Source organism: Anabrus simplex, chromosome 1 (genome assembly GCF_040414725.1).
Source record: "Anabrus simplex isolate iqAnaSimp1 chromosome 1, ASM4041472v1, whole genome shotgun sequence".
Lineage (NCBI taxonomy): Eukaryota > Metazoa > Arthropoda > Insecta > Orthoptera > Tettigoniidae > Anabrus > Anabrus simplex.
In genome coordinates, this window is record NC_090265.1 from 235926257 (window position 1) to 235947147 (window position 20891).

Sequence of the window (20891 nt, forward strand, 5' to 3'; positions counted from 1 at the left end):
CTCCCATACAAGTCCATGGCGTATACTTCCCTAGGACGGTCTGGTATTACAGCTATCGGTGGTTGATACAATAATACGGAGTTGTACTTCACCCTCTGACATATATCACAGGTTTTTACTATTCTACCTAGGGTCCTCCGGAACCCAGTCCATGTGAACGTCTCTCCTATTGTAGCCGCTAATTTATCTAGTCCACCATGACCAATCATCCTATGGATGTACCATATGAGCTTACATCTTAATTTGCGTGGCACCACCACTCTTAATTTCTTCCGATCGTTATCTATGTATTTATGCAAGATGTTATTCGCCAGCACATAATCATTTACTTGATTTTCGGGCCCATCGTTAGCTGATCTCCTCTGACAATACTCAATAATCTCCTTCAGAGATGAATCCTCAAATTGCAGCTCCGGCAATCGTTTTAGGTTCTCCAAACATTCCTCATCCTCTTGAGTTACTTCGATCATATTGATTTCCAGAGGCTCTTCTGTTGGATTTCGGCTTAGACTGTCTGCCAACACGTTATTTTTACCCGGGCAAAACTCAATGCTCAAATTAAACTGCTGCGCATAAAGTGCCCATCGTGATACTCTCTCGCTGGATAATGTGGTTTTTAACACAAACGTTAGTGCCTTGTGGTCCGTCCTAATGACTACGGGATACCCATACACTATTTTCCTCCACTGTTGTAATGCGTAAACAATGGCCAACATCTCAAGTTCAGTAGTCGTGTACTTAAGCTCATGGTTCCTCAATTTTTTACTAACAAAGGCCAAATAGTTTATATTATTCTCCCCCTTATTCTCTTGATACAGAACAGCTCCAACTCCAACTGCTGAAGCATCGGATTGAATAATAAACTCACGATCAAAGTCCGGATATCCTTAAAAGCATTGCTATACCTTTTCAACAGATTCTCAATTATCCCTTGCTGCTCAGGACTTCCTCCTATTCCACTGTCGACTGTGTGTTCACATATAGCATCTTCTGTGTCATATCTTTCCATCATCCTCTCGGCAACATGTGTAGCTTCATTTATTGAAATGTTCATGGTTTTCTGTAGCTCACTCGTCTCCTTGTTCTCTATTCTAGCTGTAATATCCTGTCCTCCTTCACCGTTATGTCTCTTTCTTATTTCTTCTCTATTTAAATCAATTATTATATTGTTCTCCCTGATGAAGTCAGATCCAATAATTAAATTGTATTGGATTTTATCCATGACTACAAATGGGTGTTCCATTAAATTTCCTCCAATCTCTATTGGCAAATATGTTTGTATCTTGCATTTCGTAACCTTGTCTGGGATTATGCCCTTGATTTTCATATTGGCTACCGGAATTACAGGCAAGTGTGTTTTATCTTGTAGCTCTGAAAATAACAGCTTGGAGATGATACTAATACTCGCTCCAGTGTCTAATAATGACAACACTCGAATACCCAATATTGTAACATAAATAACGGGTAGTCCCCTCTTCAATTTTGTTCCTTCAGGTTGACCGTCTTCGTGCAGCAATTCCTCAGGTTCGAATTCCCACGATTCGATTCCAGCTATAACCCATTCATGTTGCTTATAATTTGGATTTAATTTACTAATTCTATTATCTATTGCTGATTCCAGAATGAAGTTTTTTTTTCACCCCGTCATTGCCTTGATTATTCTTGTCAAATGGTGCGGCTGCGGGATTTAACGTTTTATCGGCGCTTTCTTTTCTTTGCTCTTGCTGATACAACAGACTAGTCGCGCCCACGCAATCAGCATTCATATCTTGATTTAATATTGCTCGCTCCCATTGTTTGCCTTCCTGCTGTTTTCTTAATTCGCTAAGGTACCTTTCCCTTTCTTTGTTTATCTCGTCGTCCTGTCGAATATCTGACTGTCTCGAATTTTCTCGATACCTGCTTCTGCGATACGGCCATTTGTCTCTGTTCCGATTCCACTTTGTATTTCTGTAGTACCTAGGATATCTTCGTTCTTCGTTTCGAAACGGTGTCCATTTCTGGCGCGTCTTATCACTCTTCTCATCCTTATGTTCCATTCTTCTGTAGCCTTCATTCGCCACAGGTCTATCTCCTTGACCGTGACTGTTGTATCTCTCGTTCCTTTCTACACCTTCATCTCCTACGGGTGTTACAACATTTACCGTCGGATCGACGTGTCTTAATATGCGGCTACTAGTATGCGTTGTCGTACTGTCAATTTGTCGAAGTATTGACTCCGCTTGCACGGCCGATTGAATGTTAGCCGCCATCAGCAATCTCTGTATATCCGCGGGAAATTGTTTGACTATTGCTCGTACCATTTCTGTCTCTGTAGGTGGGGAATCAAGTTCTTTCAACCGATGAAATTGCATCGTGAAGTACTCTGCAAATCTACTCGGTCCCGATAAAGAATATTTCTTTGAGTACAGTTCGAGTCTGATTCCTTGTTGAACGTCGACTCCCCAGAATTTGTCCAAAAAAGCTTGTTTGAAGCCTGCATAGTCTTCAAAAACGTAGCGGAAAGCCTTAAACCAAATTAGTGGTGCTCCTTCTAGGTGTTTCTCCACTATCTTTAACTGTCGCTCCGTGGATACTTTCTCTTCCCTAAAGTACTCTTCTATCTCTCTGAGGAAACCACGAGGAGTCATACTGGATCCTATGTTCCCGTTAAATTTCTTAGGCCTATCCTCATAAGTACGTATAATGTTAACAATCTGGGTTCCGCTTCCTGTATGAACTGTCCCATTGTTGTTAATATCTACGCTAAGCTGCGGTATCTCAAATTGACTGTTTACTTCGGTCTTCCTTCCATCCTCAATTATTGTCTGCCGGTCGGTCAAAGATGATACTAAATTTCTGTTTGTTTCACTTTCAATCCTCAAATTCTGTACGTCCTTTTGGATAGCATTCAAATCGTCCTTTAATCCTTTTATTTGCTGATTCATCGAAGCTTTATTCTCGTCCGATTCTTCCGTTATCAAATTGAATCTGTCATTGATTTGTTCTCTTGCTTGGGCTATCTCCTTCCGTATACTCTCATTAGTGATATTAACTTCATCCGTTACTTTCTTGAATTTTCCGTCCCAATTATTATCAGACTCTCTCATCTTCTCTTGCATCACGTCTACTTCTTCTTTGAGCTCCTTAAGGTCATGGTCAACTTGGACTCGCAACTCCTGAATGCTCGACTTAAAATCAACCTTCAATTCTTCGAATTTTTCTTGAAAACTTCTCTTATTCTCATTCATTGCCGCATTTACTTCCTCTTTTAAATTTAATACTTCTCCTTGTACTTCAGCGACTTTCGATCCCAACGATACAATTTCCTCTTGCATTACTTTCATGTTTTCTTGTACCATATCAGTAATTCTGTCAAAAGTTCCTTGCATTTTCTCTTGTGATTCATGGATTTCTGCCCTGGTAGTATCCTGTGATTCCTGGATTTTCTTCTCCGTATTCTCCTGTGATTCTCGAATTCTCTTTTCCGTGTTTTCTTGTGCTTCCTGAATCCTTTACTCAGTATTTTCTTGCGACTCGCGTACTTCCGGTATTCTCTTTTCTGTACTTTCTTGTGCTTCCTGAATTCTCTTTTCCGTACTTTCTTGCGATTCTTGCATTTTATTCATTTTCCCAGCGAGCTCCTCCAATAATAACTTTACTTGTGCAAGAGACGCCATCCTAACTTCCTATATTATTCCTTATTAAGAATATATCACTCTCAATCTCTCTATACAGTCCTTATCCAGTGTTCCCACAACACTTATACTTGCCTAACACCTCACGAAATGAAATTCAATAAATTGAACGTATGGGTCTCTCCAGATCTGACCCGAAATATGACGGACATCCAACAATAAGTGACACGGAACAACATATCATGCTATTCAAATTAAATGACTCACTATCCCGATTAACAAGAGCTGAAGTTTTACGGAATATCCTTCCATAATGTCATAAAATAAAATTGAGTAAAATCGTAGTACTGTTTAACGGACAAATCCTTCCAATATTATTCATAAAATCTACGATTAAATAAATATTTCAAACATCCTTCACCAACGACGTCATAAATTCAATGTTCTCTTCCATTACCAATATCGTCTCGAGTTTTTTTTTTTTTAGTAAAATAATCTCTACTCTATTCTCTTCATCTTGGGCTCCAGCGATAGGCATTAAACGATGATGTATACAGCTCAAGTCCACTGCCAGGCGATAAATAATTCGACTCTAGCCGTTGGGTGATAAAATAATTCAACTCTAGCCCCACAGTTGGGTGACAAATAAAATTATATACCCTATATGAGCCCTGACAGCAATCCCTGTGACCATTTTTGCACATCTCAATTCTGAATCTCAGTGTTGGGTTACGCCACGGCAAAGCAAAACAGTCGGAGATCCATGAAGCCTCCACTCTAGGGACGTGCAAGTCCGACGAGTCGGGTCACAGGTTTATATAGTGGACTGGTAACAGTATAGTTTAACGTAGAAAGTAATCATCATTTCCTGCCTAAAAAAAAATTACGTAAATATTCCGTAACAGACTGTCAAGAGATCTAGGATATTGGCATATTCATCAAGATACATTGATCATTATTTCATTTTATCCTAAATTAATTAACTATCCTAGTATTCCTACGCTACATCAAATGAGAACTCTATGAAAAGTCTCATTTATGGAAGGATTTTCCGTTTAATGACTTCAAAAAAATGAATTCAAATAATAGTTACACAATGAGCAAATTAATAGCAACACAAACGGATATAGAAAGGAAAAAATGAATGTTACGTTAAATTGAAATAAACACCTAACTTCTTGCTCTTGTTACAAAGAAATTATAACATCGTCAATCAAGAGAAAATCGAAAACAAAAGAGACAAAGTGTCCTACTGCTGAAGGCTTACAGTGAAAGATCTATTATCCATCACACATTTCGAAATAAATAACTGGGAATTATCGAATCGTCCACATCAGAATGCTGTTCCTACTCAAATATGTCATAGTATTCCGTCATTCTCATTTAAACCATCGCATTGTTTATCGGTAAATTATCTGCCTAACAACTTGAAAACACTGTTATTCTAAATTCATAAATCATCATAAATGCAAGAGAAATGTTTGAAAGACACAGAATCGTAGCATAATATGTCATCCATCAATACCATGCACCTAAAAGACAGACTCGATCCTCTCGGACATTCATCGAAGACTGCACCTAGATAAAGAACATCAATAGACACTGCATCATCTACAATAACCTTCTCTAACTACGTTGATTCTGCGCCTCCGGATTCCACTGCGAAGTTTGGCCTAAAATAACTACATCAGCACTAAGCATTAACTCAAATGGTCTACAAAACATCCAACTAGCAAAGAAATGATTTACTTACCATAGGAGATCGTATTCCCTTTACGACATGTCCCAATATCTTTACGTTACCGTTTATTTTGTGAAGATCCTAAACATCCCTTAATACCGTCCGCTCTGGTCAATCTTGTATTTAAATAGGATAAATGTGACGACCATCTGTTAATATTCATGAGTGCAAAAAAATCTAACACTATCTTAAATACGGCCTCGTGCCTAAATAAATCATTCATCACAACGACATTAAAATTCACGCATGACCAACACAATTCCTAACGCCAAGACCATCATCAGGACCTTCACATTACATCGTCATAAAATACGCAATCCTAATGACACTTCTATAACCATCCACATTTCATTATCCACATACATATTTTCAAAGATCCTACCGTATCAAACATCTTATCACGTCACACAAAACGTCATGCACGGCGAATTCACAACACCTAGGAACAATCTATTCAGGCATTTCACGTCAAAGACTACTAAATATGTTGCCGCATTAACACTATATGACCACAATAATATCGTAATTTCATTATCAAACAGCGTATTTCTGCACAAGCACATAATATTTGAAGACCATAGAATCGCACGTCACAAATACTGAGCTCCTCCGAGGTATTTTGAGCCACGAGTTAGGTCAACGTTCATCACAATAACACCATTACGGTACCAATATCATCGATGCCGAAAATCATTCCGTAAAACCTTGCTAGAAGACATTAAAAGAAAACTCACACGACCCATCGCATATTATCACAACATAGTTTGAATCACCGCACTAGACGCAACGATTATAATTAATACAACGCAATGATTAACAAATAACGGTCGTCCTCAAGTTGAAAATTATACATGTCATGAATTGACATTTAAAATGAATACTACTCTACATCTAAAATAAGCAACTACATGGCGGAATATATAGACGATATTTAAGTACTCATCCTGGGTTGTTGCTCCACGACGGTGTCACCTTCCATGTTCAGCTCTCAATTATTAACATTATCCATTAGTGTCCATCACATTCCTGGCCAGATCCTTCGAGGTCCCTCTATTTTAGTTGTTCATGTTAATACGTGTTGTCATCTCGTGTCTATATTCCATAAACGTTGGTTCCATGTTACCTGAAACTCAGAAATGTCTATTAGGACAAGGTCATACACCTTGATACAATTTTACAGTTCAATTAACACACTTGCCTTTACGTTTTTCGATAACAAGATATCTTGTTTTACAATATAATATGTGTTTATAATATGCCAATATCACGTTAATATATCTCTTCAACACAATCTTTCTCCTCACGAATTTTCGCTTTCGATCCTTCTAAGACACAAAGATTGAGAGAGTCACCTTCCACAGAGACAAAAAAAACAAATTCTACAACAACATAATAATCGCAGACGGTTTGCTTTTTAGAACTCTTCTATGCTTCCAGCTCCCATGTGTTCTTGACAATTGGAAACATTTGACACATAATGCGTAACGATCTCGTATAAATCAGCTGTACTGGCAAAGGAACTTATTTAATAATTGCTGCCTCGTATTTAGGTTAGTAATCGACAGTTTCATTCTACATCTCGATCGTCGAATCGTGCGAGACTAGATGTACAAGGTATGGCCCTCTCATATAAACTTTGCTTATTCCAAATCATTCACACATTCCATGGCCCTCAGTAATATTCTGTCATTGATATATTCTGCCGTTCATACGCATTTCAGTAACTTTACTTGAGGAATGTGTATTATTCATTTAATCCTGCCCTATGTTTCACGATGTTTTATTGTCCACCAATATTTCCGAGACACCACGGGGTTTAGAGCTTATTATCAATCCGCCGATATCTTCAATTCAGCGATGCTGTTCACATCATTAGACAAGTCAATTGAACTCAAATTCTCCTGGATGTGTGATGACCGGACATAAGATTTCATTGACATTATTTCTCAACATAAACTTCCAATGTGTTTACCAACCTCATCCTGACATACATTGGAAGGTTATAATATCTACCAAACATAATCCGTTCTCTCTCATGACATTGTACATTTTCATCCCAAAACTTGTCAATGAACTTCTCGTTAAATTCTCCTAAATTAGACATATTATTACGGTACACTTGAAATCATGTTTTACTTTCACCGATGAAGGCATTCGACAAGATCTCCAACACGTATTCCCATTCGATAATATTATCCCTGGTACTGGGCACATGAAAAGAATGGGAGGCCCAAAGTCGATGCTTGAACTGGAGGTGAGAGGGAAAAGACCCGAGAGTTGACCCAGGAAGCGATGGAGAGAACAAATTAAATAGGACCTAAGGATGAGCATGACAAACTTTCATTACATCTTCGATGAAGAATGGTGGAAAGACAGGCAGAGATGGAGATCAGTGATCCAAAACCCAATCCAAGATCAAATTAGACAATTGTCCATCTATAATGCAGTATTTTCTGTTGCAGGAGCTGCTTTTACTAGGTTTCAAACACTCAGATTGACTCGGATATTTCCACAAAGCCTAAATAATGCTCTCATTAGCTATGGTAGTTGTCAGTTCCCTACTCTTGGATTTGTAGTTGAGAGGTTTAAATCTATTCAGAACTTCATTCCTGAACCATTTTGGAAGATCAGAGGTATGTGTTGATATAGATAGTAAAGATGTTATTTTTGAACTATGTAAGGAAAAATCTGTTAACGAGTCTTTTCTATGTTTTAGTGAACCATACAGTAGATGGTGTGAGTGTAGAATTTGCATGGAAACGAGTTCGGCTTTTTGACCAGTTGGCTTGTCAAGTTCTCTATGATTGTTGTGTAGAGAGACCATTAGCCCGAGTGGAAAATGTCCAGAGTAAGCCTAAAAGCAAATGGAGACCTTTACCTCTTGACACAGTGGTATGTAAAAGAAAAACATGAAAGTTTTATCTCTGTATAATGAGACCAAGTGTAACAATATTTTCATATTTGCTTGTTAGCTTTAAGCTAAAAATTTTGTGTGAGTGCAGTGTGCACTCGCTAACCTGAACTACAGAATTTGTGTTGAGCCTCTTAGGGAATCTTCCATCTTGAAATAAAATGGTAACATCTATCTGTTGTGTCTGGAAACAACTGGACTGGTCTTTGTGAAATTTTGAGGCTAATTATTGCATTATCCATTGTAGTAAATAGACTGTTTTATATCCAGAAATATATAGGGACGGGGAACATCATTATTTCTTACCACACATAAGCATCCTATAGACCATTCCAAAGATCAGAAAAAACTAATCTTCCATCATCGTCATCATCTGTTCCAGATTCTTTCTGGGTGGTGTTGTCTATTATTGCTCTCTGTTTTACACTGTCTTTCCCCATTCCTCTTCGCATGCACTGTCAAAATTCCTTTGTCCTTCATGCATTCCCTCACTGTATCCTTCCATCTAGTTCTAGGCCAGCCTCTTCCCTGCTGCCATCATTTCCTTGTATGCCTGTTTTGGCATTCTCATCCTGTGTGCCGTCTGGCTCCAGGACTAAATGCTTAGTGTGCTGGCCTTTGATCCAAGGGATTCAGAGTTTGATTCCCAGCCGGGTGGGGGATTTTAACCTTAATTGGTTTATTCCGATGGCTCCAGGGCTGGGTATGTGTGTAATTTTCAGCATTATTAGCATTTATCACAGCTAGGGCCGCATCCTTAGGCCCCATTCACAATGCAAACATAACCGTAACCTTAACGACATAACCGTAAAATTAACGTAAAATTTGTGGTATTCACAATAGAGGAATGTAACATTAACGTAAAGAGTACACAGCAGCCAATCAAAACACTGTCATGTTATTTAGCACGGAAGTCGGGTTTTGGACTATCTCGCAGTTTTATATTTCAATACCCCGATGGAATCAAACAACATGGTAGCGGAATTCATATTACTTCAAACATCTATTGCTTTGCTCCTGGGAAAAGGCGATCTAAACAACGGTACAGAAAATGGGTTCATCCCTTGATTCAAAGAAGGTTACCTCAGTGCGATTTCGGTAATCTAATGTGAGAAATGACCCTCATCAGATCATTTTGGACATGTGGATGAAACCTGAACTGTTTGCCTTTCTTTAGATTTACTTCCTCTTTTCTAGTAAAAAAGAAATATAAGGTCTCCTTTACAGACATCTATGCCCCTATCTATCACACCCCGATGAGATGTTTGGATCTATTTGTTTGGATAATATCGTTTTCGTAAACTAGTAGTCCGTATAATGTTAAGAAATATACAGGGACAGTTTTATTTATGACAGGGATTGTCTCTCGTCCGTTTGCCAGCACTGCGAGCTTGTCTCCCGCCATTTACCGTCAGATTTCATTGCTACAGGATATTTATTTCCATCTATAATTTTTCGGTACAGCGTCTTTGTAATTCTTTCTCCAAAGATTGTTTTGAAAGAGAATTACAATACAATGTTTACCTCTGCTCTGATTGGGTGGTTCTTAAAGTTAACGTAAAATTAACCGCAATAGCTTGGAGTTTGCAGTCCCTTAATTTTACGGACTCGCAGTTAAGTTTACGTCGGCGCATTGTGAATGGTTCTATTAGATAAGATGGCCGCTAACTTCTGAGTTAACGTTAATTTTAAGTTTACGTTACATTACATTTGCATTGTGAATGAGGCTTTACAGATGCACAGGTTGCCAGTAAGCGTCAACTCAAAAGACCTGCAACAATATTCTTTCCATGATTTTGGAAGCATAAGGTATAACTATAATTCCTTCATAATAATTATTTACCTTTTTATTTTTCTTAAAAATGAGTACTACAGTGAAACCTGTCCAAAGTGGCCTTCAGTTTTCTGAAAAAAATTGCCATTAGTACAGGTGGCTGCTGAATTAAGGTTACAAAATGTTGGCATACGGGAAGGGGTCTATTTTATCACATGATTTGCTACAGTAGGACCTACATTGTTGTAAAAATGTACTGAATATATAGAGCCAAGGATGTGTGCTAAAGTTTCAATCTCGCTACAATGTCTGTAGCGGTTGCTGTCTTGATTTCTGCCATGGAGAGCTACTGGAGCTAAATTTGCCTGTAATTTTAAAGTGTCACGCCATCCTGAACTACTTCAACCTTCCCTGGTCTCCAGCTATCTGTTTGCAGGGGAGAGGGGGCGAGGGATGCATTCCTGGTAAAAAGCTACACCTTTTTACATGGGTTTGCAATTGGCACCATTTTTTGTAATCCTGAGACCTAAGAATTGTTATAATGTGTTTGGAGGTCTTGACATTTGTGACATCATTGATACCCAACTCCGATAAACATTGTTTTTTTTGTGTCTAATTCTAAGCCCTCAGTTTGAAGGACTCTGGCTTTGATTCTGGCAGAGCCAGGGATTTTAGCAACATCTGGCTTCTTCCAGCTTAGGGACTGGGTGTTTGTGTTTTTCTTGATAACTCTTCATTTACATACAACATACCAAACTGCCCACTACCACCAAAGCACACAACAGCAAGTACACCCCTTCATATAGGCCTGGTGTCAGGAAGGACACCTGGACATAAAACTGTGGTTTAATCCACTTGTAGCGCCAATGGCTAGTAATTTGAAAAAACCCAAGAAATAAAAAGAAAGGGCTCTGTGATGGCATTGCCACAGCAAAAATTTGGAGAAGCTTTGTTCAGGAAGTTATGGGAAAAGAATTAAAATGGTAGAAACAGTATGTTTTTGATGCTGTAATTGTGTCAAAGTAAGATGTGGGATGAAAGAGGAATGGAAACTAAGAGAAGCAACAAACATTACATTTTTGAGAGGTATGTTAGAGGTGAAAGAGTAAAAAATGAAGGTATACACAAAGAAAGATTATTGTTATCATCGTCATCATCGCAAGTGGTTGATCACAGTGAGCGCCCAGCTGATGATTGCACACTATTCCACTGAAGTCGTGCATGAATTTTATTAATATTCTGCTTGTGCCAGAAGAATTGCATGTGATGTGGGCTTTTTATATAATCTTGGAATATATTTATATGATGTACTAAGTAAGCTTTATCTCATCATACCAAGGTCATATGTGATGTCTTATGGTGTCACACCACTTTTTATGATACATAAAATATATTTTATTAAAATTTTTGGTCTACCTTATTCAATACATCAAAATTGTTGTGTAGGTGTAATTACAACATATATTTTTTAATCCATACTAGTTTCGACGTCCCACTGCATCATCATCAGCTGATAGAAGTTTGTAGAAAAATTGACAGTCATATAAGTTTATCGACGTCAAATTCATCGCAATTTAAAACCATCTTAACAACAAGAAACTGTGTTAAAAATATACTGTTTCTAAGTTCATATTTTCAACAAGTCAAAGACTTGCGAGTGTTATGCCATAAACTGATAAAAACATATGCAGACTGGTTTGCTCACTTATGATATAAAGTGTATTTAAAAAAGATCAACAAATTATAAAATAGAATAGTCTTGAAACACTATGTGCTTAATTTATTGCACTTCTTAAAACTTGACGTAGTATCGTAGTAGAAATAATTCAATAGAAAAAAAACTACAGTGTCCCTTTAATGGAGCAATCCTAATGAAGTGAAAATGAGCACTAAGTCCTTTGAGATGATATCAAGAACAACGTTCCCAGTTCAATGCAGACCTGTAATAACAAGAATGTTATAAACTATCACTTCACCAATGAGGCAAGTTATGAAATTGTTTCTTATAACATAATTGTTTTTATGTGACTCTCCTCAAAAGGTCGCTGTCTATGCAAAGCGCAGTGAAGCACCGCAAGCATTGTTGTGATAAAAATCAAGTGTCCAACTTGGGTTGGGATTGAAGAGGGGAAATAGAGGCGAATGGGAGGAGCAACTGAGGAACGGCAATTTGCTGGAGCTCTGGAGGGCGTGGTCGTAAGAAGCAACTAGCAAAGCTATTTTGCATAATACGAAACACCGAACTATTGACCAATACCTGTACATTTTTAAAAAACACAATAAGGAAATCAAATATAATTTTTGATTTTTCAGAAATCTCGTTTAAATTAAGGTTTGAATTTAAATACTGTTCCAGGTGTATGTAGCAACACTCCGTAACATCCAGTAAACTTCATCTTCCTAAGTTCTCCAAGACCTCAATGTCATGTTCGATAGATGTGAATTTATGCTTTAGATCGTGCATATGCTGGCCCACCATGGAAAACCTGTTATATTTTATGACATTAGTATGTTCTGTATATGTAATTTTAAAATATATCATGACACCATATGGTGTCACAGAAATTTTTGTTGCTTTGTTAAAGTTATGGAATGAACAACAAAAGTTTTAGATATAGCAGCTTTATTTGCTCATTCAAACTGACCCAATATATACGAAAATCATTTCAAATGCCAAAAAATTACATTAAATTTGAATTTCAAATTACCGGTACTCATATTATTGACCCAATAAATGTCTTACTGATTCATTCACTCAGCCTTTCAAGGTTTTGAAACATTTGTGTGAAAATTCAAAACGAGTCTTCAGTTTGTTTTACAGCCGAACACTGTGAAACAGTGTCCAAATTTCTCAACAGAAAAATGCAATAAAGAAAAATAATAAATATTTTAACACTTCCGTAGAATATTACATTACACATTGTATTGAAATGTTTTCATATACATCAGAACAATGAAAATGTGATTCTTGGCAAGATTTACAGGCACTGACACCCTCAGTGCAGCAGAAGCAGCAGCCTTTGTACACTCAGCCTTCAGTTACTCTTTCTTGTGAAAGGATTCTGAGTATTTCAGACAAAGGAAAGATGTGTCATGACAGACAACTGACACCCTTTTTGCAGCAGAGGTAGCACCCTTTCTGCCCATGACTTTGCTTAGTTGTTGACAGCAGCTTCGGCACTGGTTTCGAGCTTTCCTGCATTATTGAAAGGAAGAAATAGATCATTTGATATTGATTTTAAGTATATGTAGTGTTGATTAGGAGGAGCAATCTTTTCACTTTTCAGTATCATTGTAAGACATCAACATGGAGATGAAACTAATAAATTACATACCGCTTAGTCGAGCAGCTAATCTGTTTTCTCCCACGTCTTCCTAGCCCAGACTTTGCAACATTTTTGTAATGCTATTCTTTTGTCAAATTGTCTTATATATTTCAGTTCTGTTTTTAAATTATTCAGAGAAAGTGGAAAACAGAATTAAAATATATGAGGCAATTAGTTAATTTCAATGGTTTTAAAATAGGTATGGTCAATTGATTAATTAATAAAATAAAAATTAAACTATCCTCCAATTTAGTACCAGGTAAAACTAAAAATAATTACGCCACATTTACATATAACAACCCGGCTATTCACCAGATCACTAATGTTCTTTAAAAAAAACATAACGTCAATATAGCTTTCAGGACAGTAAATAATAACCAAAACATATTTTTTAACCATAATAGGGTCAATAATAGTAATGTTTACTCAAGATCTGGAGTTTATAGATTAACGTGCGCACAGTGTGGGTTCACGTATCTGCGTCATACTGGGAGAAGCTTTTATACAAGGTATTTGGAATGCTACAATGCCGCCAAACACAACAAGTATTGAGCCATGAGCCAGCATATGAAAGAAACGGGACACAAATTCACTTCAATCGAGAAAGATCTAACTATCGTTAGATACTTAGATAAGTGGAAATTATTGAGTGAAATGCAGAACTTATACATTTTTTTTTGGACCAAACCTATAATAAAGAAATTAATCTTAACAATGTCATTGACAACAAAAATCCGTTATATGAGATAACTCCAAAGCTGATCCATACTGTAAATCATAATAAGGTCCCTATTATTTTTCAACAACAGCACTCTAATATTCCAATTACCACGCCTAATCTCAGACCCGCCCACACCAGTTTGGGCAACCACTCCATAGCAATAACACATGCGCACAAAGCACGTCCCACTCCCTTTCTCCCTCTACGCTTCACTCATCCGCTACTGCATCAGTATATCACTAGAAGTAGAAAGGCTAGTCGTTCAGACGCAATCGGTACAAGTGGATCCAGCTAACATCAGACTGAAAGAGTAAGTTCAACCACAATCATGGGATATACAATATTATTATTAACGTGGGTTAGAACATTCATAATTCTAAATTTTTTTCTCCTATTTATTTACAGACAATATACATTAACAGTCCCATGGCAGAACAATGAAACACCGATAACATTAGTCTAAAAGCATCCAAGTAACACTTCGTAGAGGAACAGCCAACTACTGATTGACATTGGATAACGTACTCCAACATTACACGAAGTTTATCCACAAAAACGCTTAATTCCGTATAATAGTAACAACCTACTATGCTTCTTTCCTCATGGGATATTTCAAGCTTTGCAAGAATGACAACAAACTATGGCTCCTATTTTTTTTTTGCTGCCAAACGAATAGCATAGGTGAACATAGAGAACCTTGGACGAACATACTTTCTACAAACTACCAACCCAACGATTCATCCAAAGATGAAGAGATCCAATTGTTCCTTTGTATAGTTTGTAAATTGTTAGAAAATTTTAAATGTATTCATGTAACAAATTTTGGTTTTTAATTGAAGTTGCACATTTTTATGATTTTTTGTACATATCACCCCTTTTTTATTTTAAAAGAGTAGGGCGATTCTTAGTATAAGGCCATATTTGTATATATTGGTTCCAAATGTTTAACTCAGACAAGACCGGGGTCTTGACCTTAAGATTGACAATAGGCTGAAGATGCCCAAAAACAGGGCAATCGCTTAGAATTTAATCACCACAAACGGTGAATTGTATTGTATAGGTGACTACAATAAATTTTATTCTAATAGAATCTTATTTGTTCTTTGAAGTGTCCTTGTTGTGGGCCACTGAATGCCTTCTTTGTACAGTTCACATTTTTAGATTATCATTTGTCTTCACGCCAACGCCGAACGTTGGCTTTAGTTATGCCATATTTTCTTGCGGCTGCAAAATGAATCTTTATTTTCATATATTTAATAACCATTAACTTAAACTTGGCATCATAATATCGAAGAGAACCCATTGATAATTTGCTGGCAATACTTGTTCCATGTGTCTCTAGAATACAACGATCCATCACAAAAATATTCCTGTTGTCTATTAAACTGTTACTTTTACTAAGCGTTACACTTTTATCATTGAAAATCATTTATTCAATCATGTTTCGGGAACATAATACATACCCTTCATCAGTAATTATTAATGTCTTATAAGTTAAGTTATCAGTATGTAATAATGTTTTATGTTCCTGAAACTTGTTTGAATAAATGATAAAAGTGTATTGACAAGGCACTTCAAACCCACGGGCTTCGTCAGCCCAGCCCGTGCAGTGTCGTTCCCTTCTCATGCAGCTGCTTACTGGCCCATAGCACTGGTTTCATAGAGCCCACCGCAGTACCGCACTGGGCGGGCTTAGTAGAATAACCTTGACTTCCTCCCCACAATAACGCATGCACCGTGTACAACGAAATATTCACTTCACACTTCTATTCGGATCACTCACTATACGAATTCCCGTATGCCTAATCGCATTTTGAAATAAAACGATAGAGATCTCTCCTGCGTTGTAATAATAATAATAATTGTAATAATAATTAAAATTAAAAAACAAAAACAGAAACTTTATTATAAACTAATGTTCATCTGCAGTTGACATCAAGTTAACTGAATGAATCTAAATAACATTAATTCAGGACAAATATTTCAGGTTTCCTATGGGAATCAACATCTATATCATCTGATGGCTAGGCAGGTTTCAATTTTTGGTAATGAGACAACGTCTGTCATAGTGCATTGGCACTGCCGGTGGCTCCAAGTAGCCTACGCAGTGGCCTCCACAGTTTGCACTAGCCATGCGTCTTGGTTGGTGGGTGTGCTATTTACCAACTGATGAGCCCAACTTAGCACACTGAGGCGAAATGCTGGCAATCAGGAATGAGTTAGCTGGAAAATTTATAATGTCCAATAATGGACCATTTATATAGGTATTGTCGTACAAGGACAGACAAAGCTCATTTTAAGCCCCTTGACGCAAAGAACAAAACTCGGTAGGCTCTACGGGCCCTAAAACCAATCGGTATGGAGATATTGGCACCACACTACCCCTGCTCTCAAAATTGGATAAAGAAATAAACTGCAGTAACCATGGCAATGTCAGTTCCAGGATCCTACAGCAGCGAGATTATACGTGTACGTTTGGGCGTAGCTGCCAACGAAAATTGGTACCCATAATCCCTGAGCATATCTACAGTATATCTCAAAAACTTAATATGTTACAGATTTGAAAATTGATATTTTTAATATTTAACAATAAAAAACAGGTATCATTTTGTTTTTGGAAAAACCACTTAATGTGGGTGGGGGGGGGGGGCAAAGGGGGCTGAAAAGGGGGTTGAATTGTTTTTATTAGGGTACTGATATCTCAAAAACTGTAGATGTTACAGACGTAAAAATTGTTATTTGAAGTTTCCTTTAAAATGAAAGAAATGTTTGGAGTCTTCTTTAAAATGAAAGAAATACATATTCTTTTGTTTTTGGAGAATTCACTTAAGGGGTGATAAAAGGATTGAAACATAAGATGAATTAATTGTACGAGGGTACTTATATCTAAAATATCCTAAAGATGTTGCAGACGTAAAAATGGGTATTTGGAATCTCCTTTAAAACTTAAAAAACATGCATTTTTGGGGTTAAATCAAGTTTGGTGGGGGGGAGTGAAATAGGAGTTGAATTCTTTTCATGAGGTTACAAATATCTCAGAAACTGAAGATGGTATTATTGCAGCATTATAGTATAAAAATAACAGGCTAATGTAGGAGAAATATCAAATTTGTCATACAAGGACGAGACAGAGCTCATTTTAAGCCCCTTGACGCAAAGAACAAAACTCAGTAAGCGATTACAGTCATGATAATTGGTACTTGGAAGCTCCTTCATAAATTAACACGTATTTTTTGTTTTTGGAAAACCATTGAAAGGGCTGAAAAGAGGTGGAAAAACAGGTGAATTTTTAAAATGAGGACCAGAATATCTACAGTGTATGTCAAAAACTTTACATGTTACAGACATGAAACTTGGTACTTGGAAAGTCCTTTAAGAATAAAGAAACATGTCTTTTTTTCTTTGTAAAATCCATTTACGTGGGGGTGGAGGAAGGGCTGATAAAGGGGTTGAATTATTTTTATGGGAATACTTATATCTCAAAATGAATGACTTGCATAAGCAGAAACTTATCAGGAAGAAGAACACTTATATTTCAAAACCTGAAGATGTTACAGATGTGGAAATAGGTATTTGGAATTTCCTTTAAAAATAGACTCCTTTCTTCTTTTTTTTTTTTTTTTCCTTGAGAGAAGATGTTCTCACGTGTACACTTCTGTGTTGCGTGGTCATCTTAGCCTGAAAAGGCAATACCACAAACGTGGTTTACAAAAAGTTTCTGGAGTAAATGAAATTTTTCAGTAAGGTTTTATACGTAACGGATTTTCAGATAATGTCTTAGTACAGTGCCGAGGAACGATTACTTTTATCAGATTACGAAATCCACGCGAGAGAAGCCGCGGGTAACTACTAGTGTGTACATAAAGTTCACCGTAAATTGTACAACACACAAAATTGTGTTTCTCATCACCATCAACTACAGGCTTGAATACCAACCAAATACGACTTAAGTTTAGGATCCGATTCAGAAGTCTTGTATCGTGCGGTTTCTAGTTTGTTTGTTTCTTCTTTTTTTACTTCATGTATTTTGCCATGGTTTTTTTTTTCTTTTATAACTACAGTCCACATTCGTTTCTGATAACAGGATAGACGGGGAAGTCAAACTGAAAACCACAGCAAACTTGATCGTCTTCACTCGATCATAATGCAATGCACTCTGCTGACACACTTTACACTGTACACATTGAAGCAGTCAGCCCATAGAACTACCACAGTGTTGTCCTTGGCTCACCGTGTACAAATGACATAGCACTGCCCAGACCGGCCTGTGCGATGATGTCACGGGCTTCGTATGTTCAAGCCTTTCAATGCCCATTGCAGTCTGTTGCCGAAGCAGCTCATGGGCTGGGCCGCTGTGCAGGACTCTGACTCTCCATTCATTTTGTGTAGCTTCTTCATGCAAACAGTAATCATATATGTACTTCAGATATGGCAGTATATCTGAACACATTGCCCTTAGTTTATACCCAGAAATCTTATCAATTCCAGCTGCTTTTCTAGTGTTCAACTTCTGTATTTTACATACATTTTCATTTCCCCTTGTCCAGCACTTCTCTGCCGTTGCCTCTCCTTCCACCACTTCAGTAATTGTATTCCAGTCCAGTCTTATTTTTCTTATACTATTCTTGACAGAGTCTTATTATATTTCCACGTTCTTCCTTCACTTGTTTTGTGTAGATTTTTAATTTTCTCTTAGTTTTTATAAATTCATACAACACCATTTACATCCTTTTCCAATTCTTGTGTGAATCCCTGGCAATATTTTTTTCTTTTCCTCATTTACCACATTTTTACAATTTTAATTTCCTGATACTTAATCTTACATCCTTCTTTCCTATCTATTTCATTCTTACCCTGCTTTCTTCTTTTGTTTAACAACCTCCTTCACCTTTTCATTCCACCAAGGTGTTTTCCTTCACTCTCGCCGAAGTTCTGCTGGGTAAATTTCAGTACTTAGTAAGTATTAGTCGCCTCCTCTACCTGGACATTACCCTTGTAACCAACAATCTTATATTGCTGACTGAATATTTGCCTTCTGTAAATCCTCACTAATACACTCCCCATGTTCAATAACAATTTCTGGAATGTCCTTCTTGGAATCTGTTTCTACCATAAAGTACCTATACATACCTTTCCATTTTTCACTAAAATTTGAGTGCAATTATGCTTTCCATCATGTTATCCTTACCTGACTTCATCTATGGCTAAATGGTTGGCATCTGGCCTTTGGTTCAAGGAGTCTCGGGTTCGATTCCCGGTTGGGTCTGGGATTGTAACTTTCATTAGTTAGTTCCTGTGACTCAGGGGCTAGGCATTTATGACATTCCAAAGGCCACATGCTATTATTATTATCATCGTCATCATCATCGTCATCGCTAGATTCAATTTCCTAGAAGTTCCTTCAATCCTCCTAATTCTCCTTACTTCCACGACCATTTCTAACTATTTCTTTTCAACCTGCACCTCCTTCTTTACCTCTCTGGTACAATACAGCAGGTCTTTACATTCTTTACCACCCTTAAAGATACAAACTTATTTTTGCATTCCTTAAATATTGCTTTAAACCCATCCCATAACTGTATGCATTTTTATTGACTATTTTCCTCTGATCATAATTACTTTTTAAAAGCTCCCTCATGTCTGTCTTATCAACCATATGGTATTGCTTAATAGTCATACTTTTACAACCTTCACTTCATTTTACAAGTAACAACTCTCATTATTGTTCCGTATTGAAGATGACGTTAGGCATAGATATCAAGGATAATTAAATAAAAAACCACCTATTCAATACTTTCCACGTTTAATGTGGTTATTATCTACATGATTTTATGTAGACTCATTTGGTCAGGTACATGTTTCACCCATTATTTTGGGCATCTTCAGCCTGTAAACAACCTTTAGGTCAAGGTTTGGGACCTTTTTAACTAATATAAACATACTAATATATACTCTATATACAACAAATACATTATATACAATATATACAAACATAAGTCAATACAGTAAAGTTTTTTGGTCCTAATCTATTTAATATGGAAAATGTCCAAAACTAAAATGGATCTTCTTTTCGGTGAAGAGGATTGCAAATCGGGGTTTATGTGACCCCTATATCATATTAAGTACTTGACGTATCGTGTCTGGTGACAGGATGTGTCGTCAACAATAAGAGGAGATTTGAACTGATTGTAGGTTGGTCAAGATTGAAAATATAAATTTAAATTGAATGTGTTTTTACTTGGCAGTTCTGGTTAACTTAAAATGTTCAAAACTAAAAATAAAATGAAACGGATCTTCTTTTTTCTTCTTGAGAAGGGGTGATATTAAAACTGGAGCTTGTTTGACCCACGATTTTCATTTTCATGTTCTTGACGTAACTAATATTTAAATGTGTTGTCGTGTACAAGTGGAGATTCAAAAGTCGATTGTTGTAGGTAGACTGGTCAAAAACGTTGTGAATGAAACTGTTAGCGTCTTGACTTTGGGTCTCATGTAACGTCAAGGAATTGACAAGAGTACAATATTTAGCTGTTTCATAGTTTTAGGCTGCTGCTTAATTGGGAAGAGACATCCTAAACACTTGATACAGTCTTGTGTGAAAATTGTTCCCGTTGATGTGTTGCTTGGTCTTTGGGAGGGATCTTAAGAATATCTGTAATGAAGTAGAAAATAATTTTGAATTAAAAATTTTTTTTTGAGCACGCGTTGTGATAAAATGTATTAAATTAACACCTCTTAACTGTAAAGTGACTTACTTGTTCAGTTAATACTAGATGGATCTGTCTGTTCCGGCAGCGCCTG

General features: G+C 37.0%; 1 protein-coding gene across 1 annotated transcript in view; it reads left to right on the plus strand.

Annotated features, from left to right (window-relative positions):
- Positions 1-20891, plus strand: part of Top3alpha (topoisomerase 3-alpha) — a gene marked incomplete at its 3' end in the record, with an annotated part of 217121 nt that overhangs the window by 33296 nt on the left and 162934 nt on the right. Inside the window, exons 5-6 of the mRNA XM_067138868.2 lie at positions 7821-7991; positions 8075-8250. Coding sequence (XP_066994969.2) covers positions 7821-7991; positions 8075-8250 — 347 coding nt within the window. The remainder of the gene's footprint in view (positions 1-7820; positions 7992-8074; positions 8251-20891) is intronic.